This window comes from Eretmochelys imbricata, chromosome 14, assembly GCF_965152235.1.
Source record: "Eretmochelys imbricata isolate rEreImb1 chromosome 14, rEreImb1.hap1, whole genome shotgun sequence".
NCBI lineage: Eukaryota > Metazoa > Chordata > Testudines > Cheloniidae > Eretmochelys > Eretmochelys imbricata.
The window spans coordinates 45,880,398-45,900,503 of NC_135585.1; the positions used below are offsets into that span (position 1 = coordinate 45,880,398).

Genomic DNA, 20,106 nt, shown 5'->3' on the forward strand with positions numbered 1-20,106 from the left:
TTGATTACCAATTATATGCAGCTAGAAAGTGAATTAATGCTGACAGAACTTCAAAGAATATTATATAATCTTGTATGAGTTAATTTAAATATATTGCTTCATTAATTCTATCATTTTTAAGCTATTAATTTTCAAAGGGGTAGTGCAGGAGGTGGGTGTATGTGCCCTGCCTCCCAGAGAGAACCAGTCAACACAATAAAGGGGGTGGGTGGGGGGAGAGAGAGAGAGAGAGAGAGAGAGAGAGCAGCTCCACATATGTGTAGTTGTGATGTTTATGACACACGTACATTGTAACTGAACAATCCCGTCTGACAATTTAATAGTTTATTTTGTTAAGACAAATATTTTCGATTTCTTGAAATTCCACAGCTGAAATACAAATGATGTCATTTAGAGAAGTTAAACTTCAATACAGATTTGAGGAAAGAATCAAAAAATAAATGTAAATAATTCCATTTCTAAAAAGATGTTTAGATGCTTGATTTTGAAATACTGTTGAAATGTAAATTAAAATATTCTTGTATTTACACCTTGTTACAATAATATTTTCTAAATTAGAATAATCTTTTTTCTTTCCTATTTTACACTGAGATTTCACAGGGCTAGAAAATTCTGGCAGGAGTGAATGACCCCATCCCCCACCATCTGCTACCCCGGGGCAGGGGACGGGGCAAGGTGAGGGCTGGGGGTTGCCAGGTGTCCGGTTTTTCACTGGACCCTCCAGTGGAAAAGGGAAACTGGCAGCGTCCGGTCAGCACAAAAACTCCAGTAGCTGCAGTAACCGGCCCCCACTACAGGGGAGCGGGAGGAGCAGCAGCGCTGCGGGGGTCGGTCTGAGCCGCGGGGTCACTGTCAGGGACCGAGATTTCCCCCGGCCGGAGCCGGGACCGGGCAGATGATCAGGGGAGCAGCGTTTGTACCCCCAGCGTTGAGACCGGGACAGAAATAAGGGCGGAGCGTCCCGGAGAAGGTGTCAGTGAACGTGAAGAGATGGGACCCGTCAGTCACATTGTAAAACGAGACCTCGCCCGCCTCATAGTCCAGGAAAATCCCCACCCGGCCGGGCCGGACGCTCACGGGGAGGGGGGTCGAGGGGGAGGTGAGGGCCTTGTATCCCCCGTCCCTCAGCCACACGGCCCAGTATCCATTCCAAGGGGAGAGAAAGCTCTCCCCCTTCCTGCTCACAGATTCCCGACAAACCCCCAGAGCCCACTCAGTCTTGTCTCCCACCCCCACCTCCCAGTAACACCTCCCGCCCGCAAACTCCTCAGCGCCCAGGACAATGGGATATTTTTCAAATCTCTCAGGCTTGTCGGGCAGATCCTGGCGTCTGTCTCCGTGTCTCACACGTTTCCGATCCTCAGACAGGACGAGGTTGGGATGAGCCGTGTCTGGATCCAGTGTCATGTCCTCTGGGGAGAGAGTCACAGAGTCAGGGCCGGGGGCAGGGGCTGGTCACTGGGATCGAAGGGAAATTAACCTGCGTCCCCGTTAATCACTGTGGGGGGGTTGTTGCCTGAGGGGAGTCAGGGCCCCTCTGCCTGTGAGGAGACAATGGGGGGAAGGGGCAGGAGGAGCAGGGGAGGGGTGGGGAGGTGTCAGTGGGGGCGGGGGGAGGGGAGAGGCTGATGCTGGGAGAGGAAAGGGGAGGGCAGGTGACAGGAGCAGAGGGGGGAGGGGTAGAGGGGAGGGGCAGGTTACAGGAGTAGAGGGGGGAGGGATAGAGGGGAGGGGCAGGCACAAGGGGAATGCGGGGACAAGGGAAGGGGCAGGCACCATAAGAACAGAGGGGGGCGAAGGGCAGGATCCCGGGGTCTACAGCGGGTCAGGGGGAGGGGTGGGCTCCATGGGAGAAGAAGGGGATGGACCCCAGGGGGCTGCGGGGGCCAAGGGAAGGGGCGGGCACCAGGGGGCAGAGGGGTGTGAGGGAATGGGGGAGCTCCAATGGGGAGGGGAAATCAAGGGGAGGGTGAGCTGCCAGGGGGTGAGATGATGAGGAGTGGGGAGGTGGAACCATGGGGGGGTAGCGAATGGGCAGGCACTGGTGCCGGGGGGGCAGAATGGGGGGTGAGGGAGCAGGTGAGCAGAAGGGGGGCAGAGAGAGGGGTGTGGAGAAGGGCAGGACCTAGGGGGGCAGAGGAGTGTGAAGGGAGATGTGGGCACCAGGGGGGCAGAGGGAGGATGAAGGGAGGGGTGGGATCCAGAGATTAAGAGAGGGTTAGGGGAGGGCCAGGCCAGAGCTGAGGTGAGGGGAAGGGCAGAGACCAGGGGTCCAAAGGGGGGCGAGGGAAGGGATTTGCACCAGAGGGGGCAGAGGGGGCAAAGGAAATGGCAGGCACCAAGGAGGCAGATGGGGCAAGGGTAGAGCTGGGACTTGGGGCAGAGGAGGAGCTGGCACCAGGGGACTAGAGGGGTGGTGAGGGGTGCAGGTGTCCTGGAGCCAGAGGGTGAGGGGAGGGGCAGAGTGAGAAATAAAGAGAAGGTGGCATGGATGATGGTGGCAGAGGGGCGAGAGGAGAGTGGGGTCAGTGGATAGAGGGTGGTGAGGGGGTAGGCACCAGGGAGGAAGGGGACAAGGGGAGGGTCAGTTGTTGGGGGGGCAGGGGGAAGGAGGGAAGGGGTTGGCGGGGGGTAAGGGAAAGGGTAGGTGCCAGGGGGATTGAGGGGGTTGAGCAGAAGGGCAGCCACAGGGAGGGCAGAGGAGGGGAGGGACAAGCACCAGGGGGCAGAGAGGGGTGAGGAGAGAGGCAGGGGCAGGTGGGTAGAGGGAGGTATTAGGAGACGGCATTCGGGAGAGGCAGGTGCCAGGGGGTCAGAGTGGGGCTAGAGGAGGGGTGGGCACAGGGGGGTGAGGGAAGGGGTGCGTGCCAGCGGTAAGAGAGGGTGGGGAGAGAGGCAGGTGCCAGGAGGGCTGAGGGGAGTAAAAAGGGCGGAGGCCAGGACAGCAGAAGAGGGTGAAGGGTGGGACGGCCATCGGGGGTAGAGGGGGTGAGGGCAGTGGCAGGCACCAGGGAAGCAGATGGGAGGGGAAGGGTGGGAGACATGGCAGCAGAGGAGGGAAAAGGGAGAGGTGGATGCCAGGACATAGAGGGGGTGTGAAGTGATGGGTGGGCTCCAGGGTGCAGAGGATGTTTGGGGGAGAGGGGAAGGTGCCAGGAGGGCAGGGGGGGAAAGAGGGGGGTTTGCAGTGGGGCAGAGGTGGGTGGAAGGCAGGGGCACATGGCAGGGAGGCAAAGTGGGGGGCAGAGGGGCCTAGGGAAGCAGAAAGTGGGTGGGAAGAAGGGGAGGGGCGAGGAGGAGGGGTCAGAATAGACGCAGGGTCCAGGTGGGCACAGGGGTGAGAAAAGGGTAAGGGAGGGGCAGGAGCCAGAGGGGTGAGGGAGAGGCAGGCCCCAGGGAATCTCTTTTGCATTGGGGTCATGTGTGGTTGGTTTCTCACTAAGAGCATGTTGGTGCTGGCCCCACACACACTGGGGGTGCAGCCCTGCCCCAAGGGGCACAGCTGGGACTCTCCATACCGGCGGGCCCCTCGGGGACCACCTTCCAGGCAGGCAAACCCCACAGCCAGCCCCTCCCCTCTCCTGGCCCAGCCCGTCCGCCATGGGGCAGTGGTCTGGGTTGGGCTCACTGGGGCGGCAGTGCAGTGGAGGATTCTGGGGGGCTGTGAATGCGTACTAATAGGCTGTTGCTAATGAGGCCAGGGCAGTGGGGAGGGGAGGGGGCATTTCCCCACTAACTACCCCTTCATCTGGGGGAAGCTGCACCAGGCGCCAGTCCCAGTTCATATCCGCACAGCAAGTCTGCCCTGGGGGGTTGCACCGGTGCAAGGAAACCCCGGCAGACATGGCCTGAGACACTGGTGTGCCAGGGACCGTAACCCTTCCCATCACTGGGGTTATGGATCAATAATTACAGGGTGACTGGAGCAGGGGAGCTGGACTCTGGGTCTCCCAGGTCGGGGCCTGACACCCTGGGCTGCAGAGTCAGTCTCACTCCCAGGGTCTGGCCCAGTGCCCAGGGCAGTGTTTAGACACAGGGGGACGTCATCAGACCCCCAGAGCCCAGCAGCTCAAGCCCTCATGGCGTCCCACGGGGTGATTGAACCGGGGGCTCCCCGCTGGGGGCTCAGCCACGGGGCTAAAGGCTGGAAGGGAAGTGGCGGCACCTTTCTGTTCATTGAAACTCGTCAGCAAACTCGACATGGATTCGCGAATAGTTTCTGTCGACCCGAAATATAATTTTGCAGCAAATAAACTATTTGTCCAAAACATTTCACCCAGCTCTATTTCAAACATGTCCCAGCAACTTAGGAGCCCAAAACCCAGTCACTTGCAGTGAGTGACTCTCAACATCCCCAGAAACACACAGTTACGGGCAGGTCAGACTCAGGACATCAGCTATGAAACACTCCAGAGCTGCTATTTAATTTGACCTGGGTAAAAAAATTCCCCCTGAGCCCCTGATCTCGCCCATAAATCAGGCTGAAAATGGAGACCCCCACAAATCAGCCTGAACTCTGCCCAGAGCGATTGTCCCATGGACGATGCTAGTGGCACAGACCTTCTGCAGCTGCACCTGGGCGTCTCCCAGAGCAGACAATGGTCACAGAGACCGTCCCAGAGCCCCAGGGGCTCCGATGTCTCCATCTAACCACTGCGCCAGCCACCCCCATCGCTCTCATTAACCAGCCCTGGATCAGACGCGCTGGGAACTTTCAGACCCAGACTCTGGACACACTCTGGGTTCATGTACACAGCCTGCGGCAGCAAGTCTCCAAACGGGGTGGACAGATTCAGGCTTGTGGGGCTCCCTCTTTGGCACTAAAAATAGCCGCCTAGACGTTCACGCTCAGGCTGGAGCTCAGGCTCTGAAGCCCAGCGTGGAGCCAGGTCTGCCCCACACAGCGCAAGCGAGGAGATTGTCTGTGTCCACATCCCCTTCACCCCATTCCTGGGACAGGGAGCAGCAGCCCCAGGGCCCCTCCCTTCACCCCCAGGGCAGGGGAGCGAGAGCCCTTGGCCTCCTGGGCAGTGGGGCCTCCCAGCAGCACCGATTCCTGGGTCAGTGAGAAAGTGTCTCCACCTGGAGAGCTCTGTGCACCCGGCAAATACACAGAAGTGCCCGTGGATCAGGATCCGGGATGGTCCTCTCCCCAGGAGTGATGGAAGCTCCCAAAAAGTAGAGGAGCCACCAGAGCCTGAACCATGGTCCCGCCCTCCCGTGTGGGTCCTTCTCCTGGAGCTCCTGCCCCCGCACCACCCCTTCTCCCTGAACCCCTGCCCTCACACAGCCCCTTCTCCCCGAGCCATGGCCCTCACACTGCCTCTTCTCAAGACCCCACCCCCACACCGCCCCTTCTCCCCAAGACTCCACCCCCGCACCGCCTCTTCCCGCCCAACACCCTGCCCCCATGGTCGCTCCTCTCTGCCCCCTCTCGCCCCCCATCACTCACCCTTACAGCCGGTAAAAAGTGGGAGACCTAGCCCTCCTATCAGTAAAAGTGATGGGGCCATGGTCTCCTGGCCCCTCTCTTCCAGTGCCATTTATCCCCCTCAATCCCCGGGAGGAGCGGTGGCCTTGGGGCAGTGTCAGTGAGTTCAGTGCTGGGGGTACAAGTGGGGTTTACACCCCTCTTGCTGGAGCTCTGGGTATCGAGGGTACGAGGGTGTCACAGTGGCCATGTGAGCCCCGCACTGTCCTGCCAACGTGGCTCAGCCCTGACACCTGCTGGAGCCTCTCCCTGGAGAGGAACCATCCCTGCAGCCCCTTCAGGCCTTGGCCTCCCTGTTGAGGTGGCCGGTCAGGCTGCCGTTGACGAGAATTACGACATGAGCTCCTGTTCACTGGGAGCCGGACTCTGAACCTGGGCTGAGATCGGTGACTGGGGAGTGAAAGGCCCCAGCTCCTTCACTGCCCCCCTGAACCAGCCCAGCGCCCCCAGCCATTCAGTGCGATAACAGCGATGCTCACACCTGGTGACACCCCCAGTGCCCACAGTGGGCAGGGCAAGGGCCTGTCCAAGGAAAAATGGGTGCAAGCTGCAGCAAGGGAGACTGAGGCTGGAGATGAGGAAACACTTTCTATGTCTCAGGGCAGTGAAGCTCTGGACCTGGTCCAAGGGAGGCTGTGGGATCCCCGTCACTGGAGGTTTGTAAGAACAGATTGGACAAACCCCTGCCAGAGATGGTCTAGGCCCTGCCCCAGCACCAGGGGCTGGGCTAGGTGATCTCTCCAGGTCCCTTCCAGCCCTGCAGTGCCATGAGTCTAGGTTACAGCTGTTTCTGTGGCGTGGTGTGTGGCACGTGGCAGAGTTAACACTGTTAGTGACCTTAGTAGCTCAGCGTCCGTGCCAGGGGCCTGGGCTGGCATGTGGCTGCCTGTACCCAGCTCAGCAGGGTGTTATTGGGCCATGTGGACAGGATCTAGGGTTGGCACCTGTCCACAAGGTTGCCACCTGTCCACAAGGTTGCCAGGCATCCGTCCTTCACCACAAACCCCTCATCCCCAGCCCCACCCCAGAGTCCGCATCCCCTTCCTCACTCTGAACCCCTCGGCCCCAGCCCAGAGCCCCTTCCTGCAACCCAAACCCCTCATCCCTGGCCCCGTCCCAGAGGCTGCACCCCCAGCTGGAGTCCTCACCACCCCTGCACCCAACCCCCTGCCCTAGCCCAGAGCCCTCTCCCATATCCTGAACCCCTCATTTCTGGCCCCACCTGGAGCCCACACCCCCAGCCCAGAGCCCATACCCCCCCTGCACCCCAATCCCCTGCCCCATCCTGGAGCCCTCTCCTGTACCCCAAACCCCTCATCCCTGGCCCCACCCCAGAGTCCACACCGCCAGCCGGAGCCCTCATCCCCCTCCCACACCCCAAACCCCTGCCCCAGCCCGGTGAAAGTGAGTGAGGGTGGGGGAGAGTGAGCGACGGAGGGAGGGGGGATGGAGGGAGCGAGGGCGGGGCCCCGGAGAGGGGGAAGGGCAGAGCCTCAGGGCCAGGGCAGGGAAGGGGTGTTCGGTTTTGTGAGATTAGAAAGTTGGCACCCGACCTGTCCAGGTTTTCCCAGGATTGTCCCTTTGTCCATGTCACTCTCCTGGGAAATCTGTGAGTCTGCCCAGGACGTGACAAGTCCCAGGTGTGTCAATGGCTGTAATGGGGGAGCTGCGGGGTGACCGTGCCTACGCAAAGGGAGCTCTGGGTCCAGAGTGCCTGGAGCTGCAGAGACGGGGCAGCTTGGAGCAGTGAGTGAGATCGGGAGCTCAGGGCCAGCAGGGCCCAGTCACCCCTGTGCAGGTACCAGCCGCGGGGGTCACTGCCGGGGGCAGCGGGGTAGATCTGGCGCCATGTCCTGCTCAGTGAGGTTGGTACTTGGGGCAGTCCAGGAGCTGGAGCCTGTGGTGGCTGGTGCCCTCTCCCGGGATTCGGATGGGGAGACGGTGCCCGGGTGAGGGGACAGGTGATGTCCATGAAGCAGGCAGATTTCCTGTTTTGTTGGACCTCAGAGGTGGCGACCCAAACAGGACCCCCAGCGGTGTTTGTGTAAATGCCCTGGATGCCCCCCTCCCTCCCAGCTCTGTGTGGTAGGATACCCCGGAGTGCATGGACCCCTGGGCCAGTGGGGCTGCAATGTGTGTGCATGGCCCCTGGGCTCTCTGATCCCTGCTGGAGCGGCCCCGACTCCCCCAGCAGGCTCCAGGGCACACACAGGGTCAGGCAGGAGGCTGGGAGCAAACGCACACACAGCTCAGCCCCGGCTGTGAGGCAGAAAAGCTGCCACGGGGGCACAATTGGTTGTAACTGGGTCAGGGGAGTGTCACAAGCTGGTTTTAAAACCTGTCTCCCCTGGCAGGTTTTAAACAGGGCCTGACTCCCCCCAGATCCAGGGGGCCACTGAACAGCTCCTGTCTGGGCATGTTCGGGGAGAAGGAAATTGTGGGGACAAGGGCAGGAGGAGAGGGGGAGGGGTGGGAAGGTGTCAGTGGGGGTGGGGGAGGAGACAGGCTGATGCTGGGAGAGGACAGGGGAGGGGCAGATGACAAGAGTAGAGGTTGGAGGGGCAGAGGGGAGGGGCAGGCACAAGGGCACTGGGGGGGTAAGAGGAGCGGGCACCAGGAGGACAGAGCGGGGTGAAGGGAGGGGCAGGTTCCCAGGGGCTGCACGGGGTGACGAGACAGGTGGGCACCAGGACAGAAGAAGGGGATGGACCCCAGGGGGCACAGGCAAGCAAGGGAAGGGGCGGGCACCAGGGGGCAGAGGGATGTGAGGGAATAGGGGGCTCCATTGGGGCAGGGGGAATCAAGGGGAGGGACTGATGCCAGGGGGTGGGGGGGATGAGGAGTGGGGCAGGTTCCAGGACCTTGGTGGGGAGGGAATGGGCAGGCACCAGGGGGACGGAGTGATGCAGGAGCCTGGGGGCAGAGGGTCTGGCTAGGGCAGGGACAGTCAGCAGTGGGTGGAGGAGGGCAAGAGGAGGGGCAGGTGCCAGAAGGCTTCGGGGGGAGGGTGAGCAGAGGAGCATGTGCCAGGGGAGAAAATGGGATGATGGGAGGGGCAGGCACTGGGGAGGGGCTAAGGGGGAAGGGGAGGGACTTGCATCAGGGCTGTAGAGTGTGAGTGAGGGGCAGGACTGGTGCCAAGGGAAAGAGAAAGATGAGGGGAGGGGTGGGCACCAGGGGCCCAAAGGGTGGGATACAGAAGGGGCGGGCGGCACTGGGGGATGGGAGGAGGGGAAGGGGCTTGCACCAGGGGACACAAGGGGTGAACAGAGGGGCAGGCAGTAGGGAGGCAGAGGGGGAGTAGAAGGAGGGGCTGGCACCAGGGGAAAAGGAGAGGGGGGGAGAAGGCGCAGGTGACAAGGGGACAAAGAGGGGTGAGGGGTACGACAGGTTTCAGAGGGATATGCAGGGATAAGCGGTGGGGCAGACCCCAGGGGTCAACAGTGGAGCAAGGGAAGGGGCAGTCATAAAGGGGGAGAAGGGCATGAGGGGTGGGTGACAGGAAGACAGAGGTGGGAGGAGGGAAGGGGTCGTCACCAGGACAGATGGGGGACATGAGCAGAGGGGTAGATACAAAGAATGGAGAGAGGAGAGGGGCGGGCACTGGGGGGCAGAAAGTGGGGTGTGGAGAAGGGCACGCCCTATGGGCAGAGGGGTGTGGAGATGTGGGCATGAGGGGGGAAGAGAGAGGGGGAGAGGAGGGGTGTGATCCAGAGGTTAGGAAAGGGGGAAGGGAGGGGCAGACACCAGGGGGCCCAAAGGCGGGCAAGGGAAGGGGTTTGCACCAGGCAGGCAGAGGGGGCAAAGGAAGGGGCAGGCACCATGGAGGCAGATGGTAGCAATGGTAGAGATGGGCCTCAAAGGGGCAGAGGAGGAGTGAACAGAGGGGCTGGCACTAGGGGACTAGACGGGGGTGAGGGGTGCCAGTTTTAGGGAGGCAGAGGGTGAGGAAAGGGAAGGGGGAAGAACTAAGCGGAAGGTGGCAGGGGAGGGGGTGCAAGGGAAGGGGCAGGCAACAGGGGGTGGGGGCGAGGGAAGTGGCTTGTACTGAGGGGAGAGGTGGGGGCCAGGGCGGGAGAAGGAAGGGGCAGGAACCGGGGGCAGAGTGGGGGAGTGACAAATGCTGGGGGGTTGGGGGACAGTGGTGGGGCATGGGATGAGGAAGGCACCAGGGGAAATGGGCAGGACGGTGAGGGAAAGTGTGGTCGTCAGTGGGTAGGAGGGCAAGGCAAGGTGCCGGGAGACTAGAGAGGTACAAGGGGAGGGGTGAAAGCCGGGGGGCACAGGAGGGTGAGCAGATGGAGAGGCTGCAATGGGACAGTGGGAGGGGCAGGTGCCAGGGGGACAGTGGTGAGGCATGGAATGGGGCAGGCACCAGGGACAACAAGGGGCAAGAGGCAGTATTGGGGGCAGAGAGGGGCAAGGGAAGAGCTGGGCGCCAGAGGGGCAGGGGAAGGGGCAGGTGCCGGGGGACAGAAGGGGGTAAAGGAAGGGGGCAGACAAAAAGGAGGGAAGGGGGTGGGGAGGAGTGGGTGCCAGGAGATGGGGGGTGAAAGGAGGGGTGGTCATGAGAAAGGCAGGGGGTGGGGCAAGTCATGGGTGATGGGGGCAGAGGGGTGTGAGGAGAGTGGAGTCAGGGGGCAGAGGGAGTGAGGGGGGTGGGCATCAGGGTGGAAGGGGGCAAGAGGAGGGACAGGTACCAGGGGGGTAGGGTGAGTGAGGGAAGGGGTCTGCACCAGGAGGATGCAGGGGGGTCAGGGAAAGGGCAGGTGCCAGGAGGTAGAGAGGGGGGCGATGGGAGAGGTGTGCACGAGGGGCCAGAGAGGGGCGAGGAGAGAGGCAGGGCAGTACAGGGAGGTGTTAGGAGAGGGGAATGGGGGGGGGCAGGAACCAGAAGGTGAGAGTGGGGCTAGAGGAGGGGTGGGCACAGGGGGACGAGGGAAGGGAAGGGTGCCAGGGGTCAGAGAGGTTGGGGAGAGGGACGGGTAACAGGGGGGCTGAGGGTGGTGAGAAGGGCAGGAGCCAAGACAGCAGAGGAGGGTGATGGGTGGGAGGCATGAAAGGGCAGAGGGGGTGAGGGCAGTGACAGGCACCAGAGGGACGGGGGGGCAAGGGGAGGGTAAGGAGACATGGCAGGAGAGGGGGAAAAGGGAGAGGTTCATTCCAGGAGGTAGCAGGGGGGTGAAGTTATGGGTGGGTTCCAGGGTGCAAAGGATGTTTCGAGGAGACAAGTGCTTCTTCAAGTGCTTATATACGAATGCACAAAGCCTTGGAAACAAGCAGGGAGAACTGGAGGTCCTGGTGATGTCAAGGAACTATGATGTGATTGGAATCACAGAGACTTGGTGGGATAACTCACATGACTGGAGTACTGTCATGGATGGTTATAAACTGTTCAGGAAGGACAGGAAGGGCAGAAAAGGTGGGGGAGTAGCACTGTATGTAAGGGAGCAGTATGACTGCTCAGAGCTCCGGTACGAAACTGTAGAAAAACCTGAGTGTCTCTGGATTAAGTTTAGAAGTGTGAGCAACAAGAGTGATGTAGTGGTGGGAGTCTGCTATAGACCACCGGACCAGGGGGATGAGGTAGATGAGGCTTTCTTCCGGCAGCTCACGGAAGCTACTAGATTGCATGCCCTGATTCTCATGGGTGACTTTAATTTTCCTGATATCTGCTGGGAAAGCAATACTGCGGTGCATAGACAATCCAGGAAGTTTTTGGAAAGCGTAGGGGACAATTTCCTGGTGCAAGTGCTAGAGGAGCCAACTAGGGGGGGCGCTTTTCTTGACCTGCTGCTCACAAACCGGGTAGAATTAGTGGGGGAAGCAAAAGTGGATGGGAATCTGGGAGGCAGTGACCATGAGTTGGTTGAGTTCAGGATCCTGACGCAGGGAAGAAAGGTAAGCAGCAGGATACGGACCCTGGACTTCAGGAAAGCAGACTTCGACTCCCTCAGGGAACGGATGGCCAGGATCCCCTGGGGGACTAACTTGAAGGGGAAAGGAGTCCAGGAGAGCTGGCTGTATTTCAAGGAATCCCTGTTGAGGTTACAGGGACAAACCATCCCAATGAGTCGAAAGAATAGTAAATATGGCAGGCGACCAGCTTGGCTTAACGGTGAAATCCTAGCGGATCTTAAACATAAAAAAGAAGCTTACAAGAAGTGGAAGGTTGGACATATGACCAGGGAAGAGTATAAAAATATTGCTCGGGCATGTAGGAATGAAATCAGGAGGGCCAAATCGCACCTGGAGCTGCAGCTAGCGAGAGATGTCAAGAGTAACAAGAAGGGTTTCTTCAGGTATGTTGGCAACAAGAAGAAAGCCAAGGAAAGTGTGGGCCCCTTACTGAATGAGGGAGGCAACCTAGTGACAGAGGATGTGGAAAAAGCTAATGTACTCAATGCTTTTTTTGCCTCTGTTTTCACTAACAAGGTCAGCTCCCAGACTGCTGCGCTGGGCATCACAAAATGGGGAAGAGATGGCCAGCCCTCTGTGGAGATAGAGGTGGTTAGGGACTATTTAGAAAAGCTGGACGTGCACAAGTCCATGGGGCCGGACGAGTTGCATCCGAGAGTGCTGAAGGAATTGGCGGCTGTGATTGCAGAGCCATTGGCCATTATCTTTGAAAACTCGTGGCGAACCGGGGAAGTCCCGGATGACTGGAAAAAGGCTAATGTAGTGCCAATCTTTAAAAAAGGGAAAAAGGAGGATCCTGGGAACTACAGGCCAGTCAGCCTCACCTCAGTCCCTGGAAAAATCATGGAGCAGGTCCTCAAAGAATCAATCTTGAAGTACTTGCATGAGAGGAAAGTGATCAGGAACAGCCAGCATGGATTCACCAAGGGAAGGTCATGCCTGACTAATCTAATCGCCTTTTATCATGAGATTACTGGTTCTGTGGATGAAGGGAAAGCAGTGGATGTATTGTTTCTTGACTTTAGCAAAGCTTTTGACACGGTCTCCCACAGTATTCTTGTCAGCAAGTTAAGGAAGTATGGGCTGGATGAATGCACTATAGGGTGGGTAGAAAGCTGGCTAGATTGTCGGGCTCAACGGATAGTGATCAATGGCTCCATGTCTAGTTGGCAGCCGGTGTCAAGTGGAGTGCCCCAGGGGTCAGTCCTGGGGCCGGTTTTGTTCAATATCTTCATAAATGATCTGGAGGATGGTGTGGATTGCACTCTCAGCAAATTTGCGGACGATACTAAACTGGGAGGAGTAGTAGATACGCTGGAGGGGAGGGATAGGATACAGAAGGACCTAGACAAATTGGAGGATTGGGCCAAAAGAAATCTGATGAGGTTCAATAAGGATAAGTGCAGGGTCCTGCACTTAGGACGGAAGAATCCAATGCACCGCTACAGACTAGGGACCGAATGGCTAGGCAGCAGTTCTGCGGAAAAGGACCTAGGGGTGACAGTGGACGAGAAGCTGGATATGAGTCAGCAGTGTGCCCTTGTTGCCAAGAAGGCCAATGGCATTTTGGGATGTATACGTAGGGGCATAGCGAGCAGATCGAGGGACGTGATCGTCCCCCTCTATTCGACATTGGTGAGGCCTCATCTGGAGTACTGTGTCCAGTTTTGGGCCCCACACTACAAGAAGGATGTGGATAAATTGGAGAGAGTCCAGCGAAGGGCAACAAAAATGATTAGGGGTCTAGAACACATGACTTATGAGGAGAGGCTGAGGGAGCTGGGATTGTTTAGCCTGCAGAAGAGAAAAATGAGGGGCGATTTGATAGCTGCTTTCAACTACCTGAGAGGTGGCTCCAAAGAGGATGGCTTTAGACTGTTCTCAATGGTAGCAGATGACAGAACGAGGAGTAATGGCCTCAAGTTGCAGTGGGGGAGGTTTAGATTGGATATTAGGAAAAACTTTTTCACTAAGAGGGTGGTGAAACACTGGAATGCGTTGCCTAGGGAGGTGGTGGAATCTCCTTCCTTGGAAGTTTTTAAGGTCAGGCTTGACAAAGCCCTGGCTGGGATGATTTAACTGGGAACTGGTCCTGCTTCGAGCAGGGGGTTGGACTAGATGACCTTCAGGGGTCCCTTCCAACCCTGATATTCTATGATTCTATGATTCTATGAGAGGGGCAGCTGACAGGACGGCAGAGGGAGAAGGGAGGGGTGAGTTCCAGGGGGGCAGAGGTGGGTGGAGGGCAAGGGCGCATGCCAGGGAGGCAAAGTGGGGGCAGAGTTGCAGGGGAGCAGAAAGGGGGTGAGAAGAAGGGGAGGGGTGAGGATAGAGGCAGGGGCCAGGTGGGCACAGAGGTAAGGGAGGAGCGGGAGCCAGGGGGCACAGGGGCATGAGGAGATTGGCAGGTGCCAGGGGACAGAGGTGGGTGGAGGGCAGGGGCAGATGCCAGGGAGACAAAGGTGGGGAGAGGGGCAGGGTCCCAGGGGAGCAGCAGGAGTTTGGGGTGAGGGTAAGGGACAGTATAGAGGCAGGGGTCAGGTGGGCACAGGAATTGAGGGAAGGGTAAGGGAGGGGCAGGTGCCAGGGTTATAGAGGAAGGTGAAGGGGGCAGGCCCCAGGGAATCTCTGTTGCTTTGGGGCGTGTGTGGCTGGTTTGTTGCTAAGAGCAGGTTGGTGCCATCCCCACACACACTGGGGGTGCAGCCCTGACCCACAGGGCGCAGCTGGAACTCTCCATGCTAGGGCACGGGCAGGGTGTCTGGGCTCGCTGGAAGGGGAAAGGGTAGTGGGAGACAGGAGTTGAGGAGTGCTGGGGGGAACAGGGGCCATTGCTAATGAGGCTGGGGCAGTGGGGAGGGGAGGGGGCATTTCCTCACTTGCTGCCCACTCCATCTGGGAGAAGCTGCACCAGGGGCCAGGCCCAGTTCACACCAGTGCAGCGCATCTGCACTCGGGGTTTGCAGTGGGGCACCGACATGGCTGAGACACTGCTGTGCCAGGGGCCAGAACCCCTCCCCTCACTGGGGTTATTGATCAGTATTTACAGGGTCACTGGACCAGGGGAGCTGGAGTCTGGGCTACCAGGTGCAGCCCGACCCACTGGGCTGCAGAGTCAGTCTCGCTCCTACACTCTGGCCCAGTGCCCATGGCAGTGTTTAGACACAGGGGGACGTCTTCAGCAGGACACATCAGACATCCAGAGCCCAGCAGTTCCAGCCCTAACCTGGATTCCACATTCCAATCCCTGCCCCACATCCCACGGGGGGATTGAACTGGGGGCTCCCCGCCGAGGGCCCAGCCACAGGACTAAAGGCTGGAAGGGAAGCGGTGCCGCCTTTTTCTGTTCATTGAAACTACTCAGCAAACTCGACATGGATTCAGGAATAGTTTCTGTCGACCCAAAATATAATTTTTCAGCAAATAAACTATTTACCCCCAAAATTACACCCAGCTCTATTTCAAACGTGTCCCAGCAACTTAGGAGCCCAAATCCCAGTGACTTGCAGTGAGTGACTATTAACATCCCCAGAACCACACAGGTACGGGCAGGGCAGGCTCAGGACATCAGCTATGAAACACTCCAGAGCTGCTGTTAAATTTGCCCTTGGTAGAAAAATTTCCCCAAGGGTTCCCATAGCTCTTTTACTGAAGGCTGCAGGGAAAAAGATACGGCCAGTAGTAATTAGTGACACTAACAAGGAGCTAGTCTGAATGAAAGAGACCTTGGAAGAGACTAGCCGCAGATTTATATGACTTCAGGGGACATCTTTACCTGGTAGTCGTGGACTATTTTTCCAGGTATATAGAAAGAGTGTACTTGAAAGATGTAACATACCAGAGTGTTATAGAGCAACTGAAGTGCACTTTTGGTCATTTCAGGGTTCCAGAAGAACTTGTGACAGAGCATGGACCATAATTCACTGACGTAGAATTTAATTTATCCAAACAAAATATGATCTTCCTCATATTACGAGAAGCCCATATTATTGACAAGCGAATGGAGAGGCTGCGAGAGTTGCACAGACAGTGAAGAATATCCTTCAGCAGGAAGATCCATTCTTTGCTCTACTGAGTTACAGATCAACACCAGTAGCAGCTACTGGATATAGTGCAGCACAACTCCTGATGGGAAGACAACTCAGAACTACCCTCCCAACTTTGGAAAAGAATCTACCTCCAAAGTTGTCAGACATGGAAAGAGTAGTCAAATTGAATAAAAAGGCAAAAAGAGATTGCAAACACTTTTACAACAGACATCACTCAGAAAACTACCAAATCTAGAACCCGGTGACCATGTTTGTGTCAAACTGGATGGAGAAAAATAATGGAATATACCAGGTGTTGTAAAGAAAAAGAATTCAACACCCAGGTTGTATGTGATCAAGACCAAGAGAATGTTAAGGAAAAGTTAGCACGTGACTCCATTTTGGTCTGGGACCCACCATTGTTTAAATGCCAGCACATCATACACCAGAAGGAGTGATCCTTAGATACTGAATCCCTGTGAAAATCCTCCTCCTTGTCTCCAGCCTGCCTTGACTCCCAGTATCTGGTTTTTGTCAGTCTCTAACTCCCTGTCTCTTGGCCTTGATGTGAGGCCTCCCATTCTGATAATAAAAGTTACTGATGCATGGCTTTAGGACCATGCTGTGTAATTAACATACTGGAAAAGCACGAGGAATGCACCAAGCAGGGATAGGTGGTAGATAAGACAAGGGTTTGTTTATTGGCTAAGGTTTCCAATGCACGAGGGCAACATGCTTTGCTAAAAAGTATATAACCTTTGTATAATCTGTATTCAGGGTCCCCCCCGGCTAGCAGGGGGGCACCACGCTCGAGCGTAATAAACTTAGTGTCTTTTGGGAACTCTGCAGTTGTGGACTTTGTTTCTGTGCCTCAGCCTAGATTCGAACTGTGCGTGACCTATCAGGTATAATTCGCAGCATTGGTGTGCGTGTCCTACCAGGTGTAATTCGTAACAGAGAGGAGAGTTCAACAGAAACTCTCAACATCTACAGTTTGTTCCTCAGAAAGAACAATCAACTGAGCAAACTCTGCAGATGACGGATGCAGAACAAAAAGAAGACTCAAGGATTCCAGACTGACCATAGTCAGTCGTTGGAACTAATGGACAGCCAGATGACGAAGCTGTTACCTGTTTGGGTTGTGTAATTAAAAGACCAGCACCATTCAGAGACACCTAACAGACTGATCTGCACTGAACTTCAAAGACAGTGAGATAATGTAAATATTATAAATGGTCGGAATGTAGAACTTAACGGGGGAGATGTAATGGAACGCTAAACTGTATTATGCTCTTCAACCCCTAGGTAGCGCTGTGTGTAAAATACCATCTTTAAGCAGACCTCAGCCATACTTGGCAGAACATTAAAGATTTTCTGATGAACACATCTGGTGTGTATCTGGCTGAGAGGGAAGCTCTGTAGCCAGCCCATATCTGCTACAGGACCATCACACCAATGACGAAAGCCCAGTGTTATTGGCTACCTCTGCTATGGCCAAAGAGTTGTTCTGAACTATGACATGCTGAAGACTATGGGGGATTTGACCCATGACATGAGCTACATAGAAAGTTGGAGAATCAAACTCCTGGTCTCTTCACACTTCAGTGACGAGAATTAAATTATTGCCAAGGGCCTTGCAGATTTCCTTCTGGCAGCAGGGCAGGAAGTACCTCCCACCCCACCCCACCCCAGCTGCAGAACATAACCAAGTATCAGCCATGGTCAAGCCTACCTTGGAATATAGGTTGTCTCTGGGGGTGGGGAGAAATGTATGAAGAGGGCTGGCCCTTTTATGGGAGTTAGGGACCAGACTACCTGTGACAGTCTCCTGTAAGGGAGAATGAGACAAACCAGACCGACCTGGAAGTAATTAAATCCCTGTGTGGCTAGTTAGCAGCTAAGTAGCTAATGAGCCTGAAAAAGGGTTACCGGGGCTCAGCTGAAGGAATCCTCGGAACAGGAAGCTGCCGAGAAGAGGAGCTCCCAGGAGAGCTCACCAGAGCAAGGAGCCTGGAAGGGGTGCTTCCAGAGCAGTGGTCCCCAAACTGTGGGTCGTGCCCCCCTAGAGGATGTGGAGGAACATTTGGGGGCATGGCAGGGCATGGACCAGCCCCCATGGGTGGCGGAAAGGGAACGCCAACCAGCCTTACTCTGCCCCCACCTCCACTCTGGCCCCACCCTGAGCCCCAGCTGTGGCCCCAGCCTCAGCCACCGACTCCTGGCCCTGCTCCAGGCTGCGACCCCAGCTGCAGCTCCAGCCCAACCGTGGTTCCGCCCGCGGCCAAAGCCCCCAGCTCCTGGCCCCAATTGCAGCCCCAGTTTCAGCTCAGGCTGCACCAGTGGCTTCGCTCCCAGCCGTAGCCTGCGGCTCCCGGTCCCAACAGCAGGTCCACTTCCAAACATGGCCCCCAGCTCCTAGCCCCAGTTGCAGCCCTGTTCCTGGCCCAGCTCCCTACCGCAGCTCCTGGAGTGGGGGCACAACCAGGTAAGGGAGGGCATGACCAAAAATGTAAGGGGGAGGCACTGCCAGAGGTGACAATGACAGCAGCAGCTGTAGCTGGACAGAGCCCTGGAGAGCTGCCCCCGGCTGGAGAAAGTGGATGGAGAGAATAAAGGCACAGTCTGAAATGACCCCAGCGCCGGGAAGGAGGGCTGGAGTCATGTGATTCCACAATGGAAACTAGTCTAAGCCCAGCTCCGGGAAGGAGGATTAAGGACTCCTGACTTGAGGACAGTGAGGAGCTTGAGTGAGAGCTGAACGCTGGAGCAGAGTGAAGGAAAAGATTTTATTTGGGGGTTTACTTGGACTCAGAGCGGACCCCAGGAGGGGACTTTTCCCTCAGATCTTTTGGACTGTGAGGCATAATTTAAGAAGTGCTGAAGAGGGTAAACTGAGGCAAGATGCTTGCCAAGACACTCAGAAATGACTGAGGGTGGTACCTGAGGGCGCCACCCCACGATGAGTCTACAAAACTGGAACCTATTTAATAGAACTGCTGCCCCTTCCCCATGCAGACAGAGCCTCGCTCTTTTCAGTCTGTCTGGGTGGGCCCCTCACCACAGCATCTGACCCCAACAGAGCCTGCATCACAGAGTGGGAACCTGGAGCAAACACAGCACAGGGTTTTGGGCCACCCACCTGGCATCCAGTGTCCCTGTGCCAGCTCCCAGGATGCTCCCGCTCCCCCACAGCCTCCAGCTCCCCCCAACCTCAGGCTGCCTCTGCCCTGCCCTGTTCCCTGGGGGGTGACCCAGGGCCCAGCATGGAGACATCAGGGTCACTACAATACTGTCTACCACACCCGGAAGACAGGCACAGGATGGGCTCAGGGAGTGGCTGGCCCCACAATGGGAGCCTCGTACCCCCTCCCCCAGTGTTTGCTGCTGCCCTTGCTGGGCCTTGTCTGCACTCAGACCAGGAGCCCTGTGGGGCTGGCAGCCCCTTGTTCTGTCTCTGCAGTGCCTGGCTCACTCGTGAGCACTGTACGAATGAAAACACTCACTGCCCAGCCCCTAAGGGCTGCACGACAGCACGGGGCCTTCCCCATTGCACATGGGGACCCTGGGGTGCAGGGAGCCCTGGTTACTCTGCCCCACACATTCACCCAGCGACTCCCTCGGCTGCCGGACCCGGGTCCCTGGGGTCAGAGCGCGGGCAGTCGAGTGGCAGTGACCGGCCGGGGCTGCTGGGGTGGGTGGCAGGAAAGGGTTAATCCCAGCGCGGTGGCGCTTTGCTGCCCGGCCCTGGCTGGTCTCTGCCCTCTGGGGGCAGCACAGGGCGCGTGTCTCTGAGCAGGTCCCTGCCCACTCGCCCGGCCACTCGCCCCGACCCAGAGAACCCAGGTGCCGGGGGAGGAGCAGCCCCAGCAGCGCCGCATTGGCCCTGGCACGGGCTGAGCCTGCGAGCGCAGCACCAGAGGCCGCGGCAGAGGGTGGGGCTCAGCCATCGAGAGCAGCAGGGTCCCCCCCCACCCGCAGGGGAGGGGTCAGTGCTGGGACAACAGGCCGGGCTGGGCCAGGGGCTGGGAGCTCTGGCAGCCAGCGCGGGGCCGGCACCAAGGGCCCTGCTGGAGACCCTGGGCCTGGCCAGCCGGGAGCAGCCAGCGAGTGACTCAGGGCCTGGGGCCCTGCCCAGGACGGGGTTTCCGGGGGGTGACAGGAGGCTCCCCAGGGGCTGCTGATCCCCTAGAAGGAGGCACGGAGGTGACTGGCTCAGGATCCCCACAGGCTCAGGGGCCAGGGCTGTGGAATGGCCCAGAGCCCAGCCGTGTTCAGGGTCCGGTGGGCACAGACTGGGCTGGGCTGGGGGCAGCGAGGGGGGAGGGGAGCAGGGATGTGCTGGCTCCAGCCAGCCACAGAGAGGAAGCTGCTTCCCCCACAGCCTGGGGTTCCTGCTCCCCAGAGCCCTGAGATCCTGGCCCTGCAGCCGGCACCCACTGCGCAGCCTCCATCGGCCGGGACAGACACACCCAGCTTGGCCCCTTCGACTGCCCCCTGCTGGGGGGTGGGTGGGAAGAGGGGAGGGCGGGGGTAGGGTGAAAGGGTCAGTTCAACTATCAGAGACTGAGCTCACTGAACCTTCCCTCTCCCCCTCTCCTCGGCCTTAGCTTCTTTTCTGTCCCACTTCACTGTCAGGTTTGTGCCTTTGCCCCCAGTCTCCGCGCTGGG

At 57.9% G+C, this 20,106-nt stretch overlaps 1 protein-coding gene across 1 annotated transcript in view; it reads right to left on the bottom strand.

Moving 5' to 3' along the window:
• Positions 1 to 483: 483 nt before the first annotated feature.
• LOC144275272 (E3 ubiquitin-protein ligase TRIM39-like) overlaps positions 484 to 20,106 on the bottom strand; it is a 34,646-nt gene continuing 15,023 nt past the window's right edge. Inside the window, exon 6 of the mRNA XM_077834469.1 lies at positions 484 to 1,412. Within this exon, the coding sequence (XP_077690595.1) occupies positions 853 to 1,412 (560 nt within the window). The 3' untranslated portion in view covers positions 484 to 852. The remainder of the gene's footprint in view (positions 1,413 to 20,106) is intronic.